Genomic DNA, 16441 nt, shown 5'->3' on the forward strand with positions numbered 1-16441 from the left:
TTTTGTGAAAGTATTTCCCACATATCTAAGGGTGTTGTTATAATTTCACCACATAAACTATGTCAAAAATAACCTGTTAGTGTAAATTGTACTCAGTTTTTTTTACTCAGTATATATAAAACCTACTGGAATATTTACAGCTGAATATAATTATGTTGCAGTAAGCACAAAACGATTCAAAACATATTGCTTGGTTTAAAAACAGACACCAGCAATTTAGTCTTTAACTTATATAAAATATGGTCAAAGTTAATATATTTATATATATTTTAGTCCCTAGTTGGGATTAAAGGTGCCCCATGGAGTTTTCTTATAGACAAACAAACTTATGTTGATAGTATTATTCACCAAAATACATTGTGTGTACACCTGAGATCTGATAAATGTGAATGCATTTACTGTCTCTTTAATTTGCAAAGATTTATGTAACATTTTAAACACGGTATATTTTTTACACTTGTGTTTGAGTGTAGCCAACGGTCTTCTTCTTCTCTGTATTTGTTGTTGTCCGTCAGCAGAATAGTATGTAACTAGCATCAATGCTTGTGCACATTATGAATAAAACCCACATATAAAATCATTACTCCAAATTTAACATACATTTGAGCCCCCAAGATGCTGATTCTATCATCCTACAGTTCCCATAATGCAATTCAATAGGGTCTTTAATTAAAAAGTCTGTGTGGTAAACGCCTACTTATATCAGACTTCATAACCCAGTGTGTAACTTAGTCTTTCTCATATAAATTTGTAGCCTCCACACTCAAACTGACATAACCTGGATGACATCACTGTGACATCATCAGTGTTGTTGTTTTTTTCCTATGACAAATCTCCTCCTGAGCCACAGATGACATTATAAAACTGTTTTCACATGCTGAATAGTACTCATCTCAATGACTAAACTGACTTTGATGTGTAAAATTAATGGAACATTTTGAAGACTTTTTCTAGAATTCAGCTTAAAACATTACCACCAAGTACGAAATAACCAAAGACTAAACCAAAGTCTTAATTCCCAAAGATAAATAAATAAAGTCATGTTGAATGGTGAATCACAGGGCAGCTTTCATCATTACTTTCTTTTCATAATATCACAGTCATTTTATACATCATTTCCCCTTCCCATGATTGGGATTTATTTACATGTAAGAATAAAGTTGAATCCAGACTATATAGTCACAGAGTTCACTGTTAATATTCATAGAGCAAAGGCGCCGCTCTATAGATTTAAGAAGGAGAAAACAAGCCAGTTTGACAACAATCATACAAGGCTTTGTCTACTGACACTTAAGCATTTATTGTGTATTGTGTACTTGACATACACTCTGATGGAACAAATGGTAATGCAGACAGTCACATGGTTGTGTCATTTGAAGAGTTTCTTCCCCTTTTCCCCTGTGAATGTTCTTTCTTTCTATATTTCTTCATGTGCCCTCAAGCCCTGGTCCACCATGTCCATTCTCACACACACACACACACACACACACACACACACACACACACACACACACACACACACACACACAATGACATCTGTGAATGGTTCAGCAATCTCTGATGACATAGGAGGAAAGCGTAGTAGCCATATAGCAGCCGAGAGCCCGAGTAAAGCCCTCTGCTTCTCTCCAGCCAATCAGACCATGGCAATGCTCTGACCAATCACATTGTGGGCTTTCCAGGCCTGTCTGGGGCCGTTCGGCCTGCTTATTGACCAGTCAAGATCTGTCCAGTGACCGAGGTTTGTGGAATGCTGTGGACACTGGGGCAGCCAGTTCAGCAGACTCTAGATCCACACACACACACACACACACACACACACACACAAAGATCATTCATTCCCCTCTCTTCTTGATTCACATGTGTCAAATGTCACACAAAAACAGTGGAACAGTGTGGAACACTGTTGTGTTGTGTGTGACATGTTTTCCAAACCTGCTCACACATTAGTTATGAAAATATTTTCAGTTGCTAGGATTCCACCACAGATGGTCCGTAGCCCTGGTAGACAGATTACTGTTGATTGCCTTAACTCTGACTGACTCAGTGTGTTTGTGTGCCAGTGTGTGTTTGTTCCGAACTCTGTGGATTTATCTGTGTGTGTCCTGGACTGACTGATTGCATCTCTGAGTGTACTTGTTTGACTCTCCTGTGTGTCAACGTGTGGTGTTTGCGCGGCACACTTTTATGACCATTTGCACACATGCCGTATGTGCCAGTGAACTCGTACACTTGAGCGTGTGTGTATATATGTATGTGCGTCCCTTAATAGTACATTGTTCTCCACTGCTGACCTCTGTGTCTGATCCTGCCGTGGAGGCCTGCCCATTTCATTAGCATGTTGGAGCAGTGAGCCTGGCTTTAGAGGCAATATCCCTGTCAGCAGATTAATCTAATACCTCAACACACACACACACACACAGTATAAGTATAAGAACGTGTGGAGAGCGCGAGAACAGTAAGCGCTCAAGTTAAAAGAAACGCACCAATTCACTTGAAATAAACACAAACAGCTACAAACCCATACATTTGGTTAAGGTTAACACTTTTTTTAAAAATGCTCACAGACTACACATACACACATATACAAGTACGCATCTAATATCTCGGCTCACCCACGACCTACTTTCACTAACCCCGCTTTGCTTTTTGGCAACGACAGACAAGCTGTGATTGAGGAGAGACACTGACAGATCGGCAGCGAGCTGAAGCTCGGCCCTGTCGGGTTCAGATCCTCTTCGCCACAGGAGGAGGAATTTCCCGCAAAAACTCGATGAGTGTAGAACTTAAGACACAGGCTGGCCCTCCAAATAACGGATTGTGAATCTCTGATGTAGTTGTTTCCTCTTGCTGTAAAAGGAATCCCGTTGCAGAATTCAGAAGCTGTTGCCTTGTTGTCCGCTCAGTGATTTGATTTCTTTGAAGATCCATCCATTCATCCGTTTTACTAGACATGAATCGGCCAGTTTGGATTCACTGGACTGAAGTTATTAAAGTGTGTCTTGTTTTCTCTGTTAGAAAGATGTTACATCTTACTAATAAATGGAGAAATCTCTGTCTGTGTGTCCTTCGATTTTGACGACAACTGCTCACCCGATGGATTTCTAACTTGGTGTATTGCTGAGGACTCGAGGAAGTTCTCTGTCGACTGTTGGATGAGCAGCTGTCCAGACCCCAACCCTTACCCTCACTTATTTTAAACTGTACTTGCTGTTACCATGGTAGTATGGTAGTGCATAATTTATACGTTTACACATTTATTTGTTCTTTATTTATATAAATATATACATAACTCAAGACTTACATTTTTAGTCTAGTTTTGAATTTTCTGTATTTATTTATCTATATTACTACATTTTAGACTGCTTTACTACTTGATATATCCCTTTTATCTACTTTTTATTTCTGGTTTTATTCACTTCAATACATCTTCTCTCTTTCAGTATTTTATCTTTTTACACACTTCACTGTTCTGTTACTGTTTTATTTTGCTATTGTGATTTTACTTTTTTTTTTATCCTGCCTCTGGTGTTTTCCTAACTGTAAATCTATGAGTGTTTCTTCAGTCCCTATTTTTAGTCTTTTATTTATATTTTGTTTATTGCTTTGTGGATGGATTGGGAAGGGGGGTTGTTTTTATTGTGTAAAGCACTTGATTGATGTATTTGTTGTGTTTTTATCGGAATTTTTACGAGTAACTAAAGTAATCAAATAAATGTAAAACAAAAATTTTAAAGTATAAGTATAAAGCAACAAAGAATGGAATCTCTACTCAGAATTGTTCTTCACTACCATATTTGTACATTTGTACAGTACATACTTACTTCCACCACTGACAGCCTGGCTGTTATTGTTTTTACCTTGTTAGTCTGTGTGTGTGTGACATCATGGCAAAGTGTGTTCCTGGAGACAGACAGTAGCAGGAGCTACCACAGGGGTGGTTTCAGTACTCTGGCAAGTTTATATGTCTGTCTGTCTTTTGTCACCATGGTAGTGTCACAACCGTGGAAGATACAGTCATGAAACTTTACAGGTCTAAATGAAGGCCGAGTTCAAAGATGGGTGTAGACTGTCATTTATAATGTAGTAACAACTACTGAGTACTCATGGGTCAGTGTGAACATGTCAGATCCATACTACTCTCATGTGTACAAGTTGCTTATACGTTCATCAGTACCAGCAGGAATAAGAAGGAAGGGAGTTTAATGAGCAAATCATGACATCCTCTCCTCTCCCTCTGTACTCCCCTGGTTCAGCCTCCTGTGCTGCTGTTCCTGATGGCAGTGACTCACCAGTTTCTTTACATAGACCAGGTCCTCCTGCCGGTCATTCATGGCACTGCACCACATGCCAAAGAGAAAGTGTGGGTGTGTGTGTGTGTGTGTGTGTGTGTGTGTGTGTGTGTGTGTGTGTGTGTGTGTGTGTGTGTGTGTGTGTGTGTGTGAATTTTCATGAGTAACCTTGTAGGCAGTTGAAGTCAGATGGGAAATTCTGAGCATCAGAAGTCAATGAGTAACTGTCTCCCTTCTTTTTGGCAGAAGCCACTGTTAAGAGTGACCTAGTGCAAATCACTTCACCTCAAATGCTCGAGTGGAATCACAAACTGTTTATACTGAGCTGCTCCCACTTGATGTTCGCAGTATTTATCAGCCTTCAGCAGCAATGTTGGTCCCAGGGGTTTGACTAACAACACATTTTTCATAAGAGGTCAAGTATAAAGTAAAACATTAATCCTAATCCTTGTCCTATTTTTAGGATGGGACAAGCACTCATACGGTTACCATGGAGACGACGGCCACTCCTTCTGCTCCTCTGGGACTGGCCAACCATACGGCCCAACATTCACCACGGGGGATGTGATTGGCTGCTGCGTTAACCTCATCAACAACACTTGCTTTTACACCAAAAATGGCATCAGTTTAGGTTGGTGGATATGATGTGGATATGATGTGTATTTATAGATATGTATGTGGATTTATTACATTGTAAATGATGTGATATATTAATGGATACTTAAAAAAAAAAAGTTTTCCTTAATGTATAACAGTACATTAATACTTGTCCTGTCCTGTCTTCCTTTAGGTGTAGCCTTCACAGACCTCCCTGTAAGTATCCATGACTACACAAGTATCAATTATTGACTCATCTGATTTCTGTTTTTATTCTTCAGCTGTTTGACGGCCATAGAAATACTCTCTGATTGGAGAATTCCTTTTATTTGAACATTTTGAATCCCTCTTTCCATGTTTGTTTTTAGAGAAAACGCTTGGGGAAAATATACAGTATATACCTAAACAATTTACACATGTATCACTGTCCTACACATTAAGACAATATTACGATACCAAATCCATATCATCCCTTTTATACCATTCCTGTAACTGTAGAGACTGACAAACTGAATAACTGGATATCAGCCATGTAGGTCCATATCTGATTGCAGCTTTTCTTGGCAGTTGGCTTGGAAACTAATTTTTTTTTTGTCCAGTGGCCACAGAACATTCCCCTGAAAACAAAACAGCCACTTTAACGGTTTTAACAACCAAATTGGTTGTAAGAATAGAACAGGGAGTCAAAACCTCAGTTGGCTTCTGGCCACCGTGGCTGCAGGAGCAGATGGAGTTACAAACCCCTGTCAAAGCTAAACAGCATTCAGCCCGGTGTTGGTTAATGTCATGTCCTGTTGGTGGCTTTTGCACATGCCAACAGACAAGATCCAATGTGTAAAACTGAGTACTATAATCTGAAGACACACTAGTAAATAGCCTGTTTACAGTTTGTGCTGTTAGCCCGTGTATTTATCTATTCATTCATTCATTCATTCAACAGTTTCCCATTACAGGAACTTTACCACACATACATCGAGGTTTCCAAAAAAAATGTGAATTTTCCTCAGGACATAATATGTTGTTCAGTATTTTACAAATCCTCAAAAATGTATGTAAATGACTGTTTTAACCTGAATTATTTTCTGTATTTAATATCTTCCAGCCCAATCTGTACCCCACTGTGGGGCTTCAGACCCCAGGCGAGATCGTAGACGCTAACTTTGGCCAGCAGCCGTTTGTCTTTGACATCGAAGACTACATGAGTGAATGGCGGGCCAAGATCCACGGCATGATCGCTCGCTTCCCCATAGGAGAAAGACTGGGGGAATGGCAGGCCGTCCTGCAGAAGTAAGACTCATAACCAGTCCCCACAATTACTAAAAAGATTTTTACATAAAATCATTACAAAAAACATTACACTGTTCTGAATGAGCATGTACAGACTGCAGGTTCCCGTGGGAAATGATGGTGAAGTGACAGTTTTCAGCTCAAACACAACAGCAGATGAAAACACGACAACTCGCATTTAATACTTCCAAAATAAATCTGGATATACCAGTTGATTTCTGCTTAATAATTCATTTTTAAATTACTTGATGTACTTTTTTTTGCATGCTATGCCTTTAAAGTGATAAATAGACAAGTGACGGAAAATTAGTAAGTGACCAGGATTAAGGCTCCTGGACTGAAATCAAATCGGGGAAGTTGTTTGTCAGAAATCAGTTTAAGAAATTCAACATTTAAACCCTTTTTTTTTTTTTTTCATGTTTTGTATATAGTATGGTGTCCAGCTACCTGGTGCACCATGGGTACTGTGCCACCGCAACAGCCTTCGCCAGAGCCACAGAGACCATGATCCAAGAGGACCAGACATCTATAAAGAACAGACAGAGTGAGTGAACAAACCAGCCACACACGCTGGTCCACATTTTCACTTGACTTGACAAATATTACACACTGTATTAAGTCATTTAACAGCACCAAAGAAACAAACAAACCATATCCAGACTTAGATCCTGTGCCTGCTGTTTGTCCCTGATGACCTGTGGTCTCTATGAATGACGCACTGGCCTCTATCAAATGTGTGCTGTGAAAGCATGGTTCCTTTGGATCAATATACTGTAAATAGCATCTTGTTTCTTTTGTGTAATAGGAATACAGAAGCTGGTGCTGGCAGGACGGGTGGGCGAAGCCATAGAAGCGACTCAGCAGCTTTATCCCGGCCTGTTAGAACACAACCCCAACCTACTATTCATGTTGAAGTAAGTCAGCGTGGCAGATTTAGATCAGATGCTATAACAGTAAATCATCCGGAAAGCCAGGGATTGATTCTCTACCGTCACCATGTGAAAATTGCTTAGTGATAATCATGTCATATTTCTTGCTTGAATGCGTAATCTCCCAGTAATTACCAGTATCACCAGTATGCTCTGCCCTTTAGGTGTCGTCAGTTTGTGGAGATGGTGAATGGTACAGACAGCGAGGTTCGCTGCTTGACTATTCGCTCCCCTAAGTCCCAGGACAGTTACCCCGGCTCACCCAGCCTTAGCCCCCGCCACGGAGCCAGCAACACACACCTGCACACTGGAGGTACACATGCAACATAATGCACAAATACATTGACAAAGAAAACAGTCACCAAATCAGTGAATGATTTTCCCATTCACTTTAAGAAATGAGATATTCATGTTTTGTTGTCCCTCCACTTGTCACCATCATCCTCCACCCAGGAGCAGACAGCCCTACCTGCAGTAATGGGGTGACCCCCCCCAACAAGTCAAAGAGCCACGGCGGTACTGGCAGCAGCAGTATCAAATACCCCAGCGCGTCCTCTTCTGCCTCCTCCTCCACCTCTTCCTCCCCTTCCTCAGTCAACTACTCTGAGTCCAACTCCTCCGATTCCACCAAGAGCCAGCCGCACAGCGCCAACAGCACCCAGGAAACCAGGTGAGGAGGCCTGTCAGTCTGTGCCGTAGCAGAAACACACAGACTTGGTGACTCTAGGGGCATTAGGTGTGGATCTGGGTGCTGGTACTGGTGTTAGATGATATTAGACAACATGGTGACAAGTAAATAGAGGTGATGTTTTCTAATGACAGTTGATCATTAAATGGGCCACATGGGGATGGATTACCATTAATAAATCATTACCACAGTCGTTCATTCTAGCATTTTGCGTGTTGTTGGTGAGCCAGTGCCCAGAATATTTCAACTAATGAACTTAAACAATGACATTATGATTGATAGGGTTCATGTTCACAGTGATAATATAATAGTCTCTTGATTATTCCCTTTTGATGACCCCCCCCCCCCAATTTACACAGGTTACAATCAGAGCAACAAAAGTTTCCCCTTTAATGCTGTATAAATAGAGTAGTAAACATACAAAGGCGAATACAATAAAATAACAAACAGAGGAACCAGCCACTGACATCATTTAAAAAAACTTGCTACTGAGGAGCGCCAACATTTACTTGCAGGAGCTTGTCCCCAAAGCAGGGACAGGACACTGGATACAAAAGCAGAACCTGTGACAATGGATGCAAGTTATGTCACATTTTGTGGAGTTCCTGCAGTGGAAAAAATTGTCCTTGCAGTTTTGACCTGCTGTACTTTCTGTAGGGACTTGAGAGACTTGTCCTTCTGTAATGTAAGTGTAATAGCCTTTTAGGAATCATGGTCAAAAAGGTCAAAGGGTACTGGTAAAAAATCTTTATAGATAATGAGCTTAGTTCTGTATCATATTATGTTAGTTTTTGCACCACGTGTCAAGTCGAAATGGCCAAGTTACCTCGAGCAATATGTGTGTGTGTGTGTGTGTCTGTGTGTGTGTGTGTGTGTCTGTGTGTGTCTGTGTGTGTGTGTGTGTGTGTGTGTGTGTGTGTGTGTGTGTGTGTGTGTGTGTATAGTGACAGTGAGATGGAGATAGAGGCAGAGCACTATACCAACGGGGTTGTTGAGGGCTCCTCAGCGCGGATTATGAATGGGACATACAAACATGAAGAGATCCTTCAGCCAGATGACAACAGCATTGGCAATGGGGTCACAGGTATACACACACACACACACACACACACACACACACACACACACACACACACACACACACACACACACAAACACACAGTCAACAACTTTACATACTCCTGCAACTTTTTCTTGCCTTTATCTTGCTCTGTTTTATTTATTCTTCCCTTTACTTGCTTCATCTTCACGTGCTTTGTTGTATCCCTCACCTTTTGCTTTCCCTTTTCCCTATTTATTACGTCCACCTTTCCACAGGAGGTTTTTACAGCATGTGTATTGTAACTGTGTATGTATGTGTGTGTTTGTCTGTTGCCAGCAGATGAGGGTTGTAGTAATAGCAAACAGCTTTGTGGAGGGAACCAGGCAGCCACAGAGAGGATGATCCAGTTTGGACGGGAGCTGCAGGCGCTCAACGAACAGCTGTGCCGCGAGTACGGCAAGAACGCCACACACAAGAAGATGTTACAGGTACACACAAATAACGGCACGGTCACACTCGCTTGAGCTCAACAAACAGCTGTGTTACAACAGAACATAAAACTGATGCCAGAACTGGGCTGGAGAGATTTCGTCTGTTGGCACCAGTTAAAATCCTGGTGACAGTATTCTGTACACACTGCAGGAACTGGAGAGATGTTTTATTTTCGAGTAATGAAGCAGCCATAAATCAGATAGAGTCCCAACAATCTAACAACAAGTGGGGCAGTTGTTCCAGTTCTCCAGTGCACAGGAGGAAGCTCTGTGATTTATAAGCAGCCACTCTGAGAACAATAAAGTCCCTGGCAAAACAATACAAACTGCATTATAATGATAACGTTAGCACGGAGGGGGCATGTCTCTAGTTGTTTAATATCACAAGAGGTTTCCTCTAATTACATAATTGCAAAACCTCAATCACAACAAACTAGACTAGAAATGACCACATTTCCAAAAATAACATAATTCAGTTTAGTAACCACCAGGGGGCAGAAAGACTCCAAACCAAGTGACAGAGCTGTAGTTTCAGCTCAATAAGTTGTTACCCACCAACACACTTGAAGTCAGACATCTGGCCACCTAGTTAAAGTAAGACTATCTGTGTCTTTTGCCTGTCAGATGTGTGGTTACTTTCACCTAGGGCTTTAAATGGCCTATGACACCTATGGGACTGTTCAAAGCTGCAGAACCAAAACAATGAGCTGAAAGAGGCTTAAATCTGCACAAAACTGCTACATTGGATGTTAATTCTCAGTGAGTGCAACAGACAAGTTACATGTTGTCTTTTTGTACTTTTGCTTATTTCTACAGCTGACCTATGCTAATTTATACTGTCTGCTCAGTTGATTCACAAACACACTGTGCCCAGAAAGTTAAGGAATATACAGATTTTGAACAAGGTAGTTTTAGGGCCAGAAGAAGCATGTACAGTAAGTTCAAGCCAAGCGAGCTTTGAATGTATGCCCTGCAGTGTTGTATTCATGTTGGTTTCTGTCTGTCTGTCTGTCTGTCTGTGTAGGATGCATTCAGCCTGTTAGCGTACTCAGACCCGTGGAACTGTCCCGTTGGCCAGCAGTTAGATCCCACGCAGAGAGAATCACTGTGCTCCGCTCTCAACAGCGCCATACTGGGTAAAGAAGCACACAGAGACACCTACTGTGTGTTACACTGACATGTAATTCTTCAAACTACATTATCACTTTATACTGGAAACTCCAAAGTATCCCTAACCCCCACAGAAAGTAATGAGATGTTGTGTCTGCCTGTAGTGATAGCCAACATCCCACATTTGAAATCATCTGCTGTCCTAGACATGGATGTGACAGTACAGTTTGCATGATGTTTCTATGTTACACAGAATGTTTTCTGTCACACTGCACAAACTGAAGATAACATGACAGTATGAAAACTGTACAGCGTCGAACAGAATAATTCAAATGATCTGCTCTATCTCTGCTGAATTTATTTTGGTCTGTACAAACAACATGTTTTGAAGTTAGAAAAAAGGCTCTGATATTTCCAACAGTGCAGTGAGCAGACACAAAGCCAAAGAGTGAAGAAACAGATATGATTAGTGTGAACTTAAGCATTGCCATAGTCCCCTAAGAATAGCAGAAAAAGGCAGAAATACGAGAAATTGTCTCATTTGATAATAAAATAAAACGCACAACATTGATGCATTGTTCCTCTCCTTTATCTTTCTGATTTTTTTTTTTTTTTTTAAATACACCCCCAAAAGGACAGAAAACAAACCCACACACAGAAAAATGACAAACAAGTAATGACAAATAACAACTCGTATTAAGTAAATTTCTAATGTCTTGTGACTCATGTGTCGTGCCCCTGCCTGGTTGTGTTCTTCTGCTCTAGAGTCCCAAAATCTGCCTAAGCAGCCTCCACTGATGTTAGCACTGGGTCAGGCCACAGAGTGTGTTCAGCTCATGGCCCGAGTCCGGTCTGGTTCCTGCTCTTTCGCCAGAGTAGACAACTTTTTGCACTAGCCCCGGTCCAGGTGAGTGAATTATGGTCTCTAAACTATTTATAGCATGGACATGGACAATATTTGCTTCTGATTAACTGTTGTTGTTAGAAATGTATTAATGTAGTATATCGCACATAACGGGCCTCATGCAATAACCACTTCTTTCATATGTAGCATGTATGATAACGAGTAATTTGTAGCTTTCATCAGCTGTCATGTTTTCCTAGTTAGAAGTGATCCAGACCTGTTGTATGAGTCATGTACAGAGAGTCTGAGAGTTTAATAATGTTACCAAAATCAACTAAAGTGTAGTTTTTACTGATAGGTTCAGCAACTTTGTTTCAACTAACTTTATAAAAGGATATTTTATTCATTTATTGATGTATTTAGGTACAACGCAGTTCATTAGTTGCACTCCGACAGTGACTTTATGCAATTTGCTGTCCAGCATCATCCTCTGTTGCGCCTGACAGTGTAACATCTCCTCGTGTTTATTCTCTCATCCATCCTCATGAGTGTGACACTCCTTTAAGCACCACCTATCTAAGTCATGGACACTTTTAGCACCTAATTTCATGTCAAACAAGCCCCTTTCTAATTCTGGCACAAGTCAGCTCTCTTTGATGACATCGTGTGAGCTGTACCTTTATTGTTTGTTGCAGGTCCTCTAATTTAACTACTGCTAAATTTGTGTTGTATGTTTTCATCTGATTTCTGACAGCAGGACTCTGCGGTGTGAAAGTTCTTGTGAATGAAACCACAAATTTGCAGAATAGGTGACCTTATGTATCAATTTAAGGGAGGTTATTATGCTAATGATCAAATCTTATGCACACAGCGTTCATCAAGTTGAAACAAGCAGTTTTACGGTGAATCTAAGATGGAAAAACATAGAGAGGTTTAGGATAAGAAAACAAACATTTTCTTGCATGAGGCCCAGTGTTGTGTTAGTCAACAGTGATCACAGCTCCAAATCAGCTTAGCCTATTTACAAGTAACCATAGCAATGATATTGATGCTTTACACAATGTTGGTGGTTGGTGGGTTAACTCCTATCATTAAATCATTTAATTTTTAGCTTTTATGTTTTATTTTCTTTTGTAAATGACATGTGACATTTGGCATGTTGGGTGTCCTGTATAGAAGTAAATGGAGTAAGAATGGAAATACTGTAAAGCAGGGAGTGTAACACAACACTCTGTTTGTTATTTTCCTTCAGTGGGACACCTCATTGTAAATTATTGCTTACATTGTGCATACATGCATAAAATGAAAAAAACGTATGGATGAGATACACACCTAAAAGAAAGAACAATTACTCCCAAACAAAAACAGATTACCAAAACGTGAGATCTATGCTGTACAAAAATATAAATGCAAACTGTTTTAAACCTGCTACATTTAATCATTACCTTGCTTAGATGATTACCCATCTCTCCACAGGTTAATGTTAAGTAGCACTGAGAGAAGGCATGTCCAGCAGGTAGTTGTCATGGCGACGGAGGAAAGAGCATGCGTGTGATTGGTGTGTTTGGCTGTCCGTCAGACCAAGTCAGCGGCACAGACAGAGGAGCGGAGGAGAGCAAGAGAGAAGAAAGCTTCCTTTTAATTTAGTATTATCAAATAAAGAAACGTGTGACACTATTTAAAGATAATTAATTATTATTCTGTTTATCTAGCCTTTTTTTTAGTTCTTTTTTGTCAGTTTGTTGTGCTCATCCTGGACAAAACAAATTGTAATTCCCCTTTTTATTTTTTCTTCTGTTTTAATGGGTGGATTTTGATTCCCTACAATCAGTATTTTACTCACATTGTTGTTGTTGTTGTTCACCATATCACAGACCACAATACCCACAGCTGGTTGCCACGGTGACCCCCACAACTGTAGGTCAGGCTTAGCAAAACCTGAGGTATATGACATCTTTAATAAGATGTAGAGGACAGACTATACAAACTCTGAGCCCTTTATTCCACTTCTGCTTGGAAGTGCATTCATGTCTTGAAATGGGGTGAGCAAACAAGTCGCCAGCATGAAAACACCTCTGACCGTGTGGAGCGGATCATTAGCTCTGGTCAAGGCTGATGCAGTACAGTAGTAAACACTAACACTGATAGAAATCGGACTGATGTAAGACAAAAGTGAGTCACCAATTATTCCAGAAAGTTGGAAACTTTTGGTGGCTGTGTTTTATTGCCAGAACTTTCCTATATTATAGTTATACTGTGAACTAACAGATTAGTAGCCAAAAAACAGGACCCATCCTGACAAAAACATCACCTTTGTATAAAACATAAATGAAGGGTCTTTGTAATGGTGAACACTGCCAGTAACCAGGGGAAAAGGGTGATGACAAGGGATTAAATTGGAATATTGGTGTCGAAGCCTTAATTTTGCTGTGAATACCACAGCATTGAGCAATCAGTGATGTGGTTGCAGGTGGCAGAGCTCCACCCTAGCTACAGCTACACCACCTGCTCTCAGGTCTGAGCCTAACACTATTACCATGGTCACCTTGAGTCCAGCATACGGAAAATCAGTATCAAAGACAAGCATAGCGTGTGTATGGCTAAAAGTCAATCCACTTCAGGTGTTATTTTTTTTTAATATCGTCCACAGTCTGACTTGCTGTGTGCACGTGCTGTCGCAATTAGAATTTCAAATAAAGAGGTGAAGTCATTTGCCACACAGGAAGGTTTTTTAATTTTAGGGTGCACTTCGTGATAATTGAATCACAGTCTTTCTTTCTTTTTGATTTCAAACCACTTAAAACCAGTCCTGTTTGTAGGGAAAAGGCTTTTTACCCCCACACAGACCCCTTCATTTCTCTAACAACCATGAACTTGACTATGTTCTTCTCGCTATTGGATAGAGAGACATAGTCAAGTGAAATTTATTTAGTGTGTAGCCCAAACTCACAAGATTGTCCCAGAATGTTTTTCACCCTGAATATTAACATGATAATAAGATGGAAAAGAAGGATCTTTTTATTAATCAGGTTCGCTGCTGGCCACTATGAGATTTACAAAGAAGTCATCATCACATTGCTTCTGTACAGGAGCTTGTATTTTAGAGTCACATCAGTAGTAACAAAACTACCAAATACCACATAAAGCTCCAAACAACATAAATTACTCCTCATTGTCAGATGCTAGTGTTCAATATTGAATAACTTAAACATCAAATACATCCATATAAATCAATTGAAATATATAATTGAACCTTTAAGTTGTTAACTAATGTAATATGGTTTTAGAAGGAAAGTTCAATTATATTAGTGTCACTCACCCAGGCTCAGAAACTGCTAACTGAAATTTAGCTGGTAGCTAACTTACTAGCTACTTAGCAGAGTCACTCAATGAGTTGCTGCTGCTCATAAGCAATGATTTAACAGCATTAATGCATAAACAAGCATAAACACACTTGTTTATGTTGAATATGTTGTAGCCAACAGGAGTTAGCTAGCTAGCTAGCTAGCTGGAAGTCAGTGGGCCTGAGTTCACTTTTGATAATAATTATTTTCTTTTAAATATTAAATTATTGTATCTCTAGATTATTAATTTAATATTGGACATGTTGGTTTCTCTTTTAGAAGTTGGAATCTATTTTTTTCATTTTATCCATAATTGTGTATTCTTCATCTCAGTGATGAGCAGTTGTTAATTTGGGAGGTCAAAGTCATCATCATCACCTGCTTTCTGTCTCTGTATATCTAAACTGATAATGGTTCATGGCAAAATTACAACTCTGACTCGACTGCCCCCCATTTTGATGTGAATCATTAGTCTAATTGGGTTTTGATTAAAATTGTTCCATCCCTCAGCTTTATCTAAAACATTTTACTTTTGTTTTTACACAGGACCTATTTTCTACCAAATAGCAATGACTGAATGTTGTCTGACTAGTGGCAAACTGTTGCTCTGGCTGCTTTGTTGTCACCTGGGAAATGGCTCATGGATCCACCCTGAAGTGTATATTTCCATTTATGAGAGAATTCCCATCTAAGGTAGAGAAATATGGATAAATATAATACCGGAGATGTGTGTATGCAGTGTGGGGTTTACTACAGGGTATGTGGTCAAACTTTATACCAAGCTGTTTTTTTATAAACGCACATTCTGCTATAATAGGAACTATTGTAACAACTACACATACAGTACACACTTGACATCTGCTTCTACAGTTGTAAAGGACTTCTGTTACACATACACACACGCACACACCTGTACGTGAAAGAACAACCTCTGTTGCATACCTGTAGGGAACAAGTCTCCCAGCTGTCCTTTGTGTTTGAGCCTGGGCTGTATCTCAGCGCTGTTACCACGCACCCTTCCTCTACTCCCTGCATAGACATAGCCACTGATGTGATCAGTGATTGTTTTAAGGAAAGGAGGGATGTGAATTGTTGGGAAATGGGCCCCGAGGCCTCTGAAGCCACATGGACTTCTTCTGGAGAGGCCGGGGAAATGGATTTAGGCATCACAGACAAGCTGTGCACAGTTGACTTCTATCATGATTTTAATTTCATATTTTGACTTTTGAGTTTTAGCAAAAAAAATTTAAAAAAAAGAAAGAAAAAAAAAACAATTGTGAGATGAGTTACCCTCTACTTAGCATGACTTTTAAAACCTTTAAAATGATATATAAAAAAGGAAAAATGATAATTGAAAAAAAAAAAAAACCTATGTACTGGAAACATGTTAAAGAAGAAATATTGTATTCTGTTTAATTTTGACAGACTTATTTTTATTAAAATACATCCATAAGCACATCAGTGTTTGATCTGCTTTTATTTTGTGTGTTTGTTATTTAATCATTTTCCTCCCACAGGCAAGGCGGATTAGAGACTGCAAACTGCTAAACGGACAGATAAATGACCTATTAATGCAGCAGGTCACAAAAATGTGGGCAAATTGTGAGCACATAAGCAATGGAAGTCAATTAATTTGAGTGCATAGACTCATCCCAGCCACATGCAGGTTTGAATAAGGTTTGGAGAAAACCTATTGGAACCATAGGCTCAGTTGGCACCTGAGTCTTTAGGCTGATGAATTGAAACACAAACAACTAACATTTCCCCTTAAAGACACTGAGAGTAAGATAAGTGTTGCTCTTGTTAACTAACACACA

The 16441-nt window shown here is 39.8% G+C and overlaps 1 protein-coding gene across 4 annotated transcripts in view; it reads left to right on the forward strand.

The window, feature by feature from the left end:
- ranbp10 (RAN binding protein 10) overlaps positions 1 to 16080 on the forward strand; it is a 31118-nt gene extending 15038 nt beyond the window's left edge. Inside the window, exons 4-15 of one of the 4 annotated variants that reach the window (XM_087174235.1) lie at positions 4756 to 4923; positions 5083 to 5105; positions 5992 to 6176; positions 6608 to 6720; positions 6982 to 7090; positions 7270 to 7418; positions 7559 to 7775; positions 8738 to 8877; positions 9172 to 9323; positions 10351 to 10462; positions 11202 to 11343; positions 12035 to 16080. In XM_087174235.1, the coding sequence (XP_087030361.1) occupies positions 4756 to 4923; positions 5083 to 5105; positions 5992 to 6176; positions 6608 to 6720; positions 6982 to 7090; positions 7270 to 7418; positions 7559 to 7775; positions 8738 to 8877; positions 9172 to 9323; positions 10351 to 10462; positions 11202 to 11332 (1499 nt within the window). In that variant the 3' untranslated portion in view covers positions 11333 to 11343; positions 12035 to 16080. The remainder of the gene's footprint in view (positions 1 to 4755; positions 4924 to 5082; positions 5106 to 5991; positions 6177 to 6607; positions 6721 to 6981; positions 7091 to 7269; positions 7419 to 7558; positions 7776 to 8737; positions 8878 to 9171; positions 9324 to 10350; positions 10463 to 11201; positions 11344 to 12034) is intronic. The other 3 variants (XM_087174236.1, XM_087174234.1, XM_023407224.2) reach the window with 3 other exon arrangements.
- The last annotated feature ends 361 nt before the right edge of the window (positions 16081 to 16441 follow it).

The sequence above is a fragment of the Seriola lalandi genome, unplaced genomic scaffold (genome assembly GCF_002814215.2).
Source record: "Seriola lalandi dorsalis isolate HSWRI2012SDOR001 ecotype SW California unplaced genomic scaffold, Sedor1 jcf7180002054331, whole genome shotgun sequence".
Taxonomy (NCBI): domain Eukaryota; kingdom Metazoa; phylum Chordata; class Actinopteri; order Carangiformes; family Carangidae; genus Seriola; species Seriola lalandi.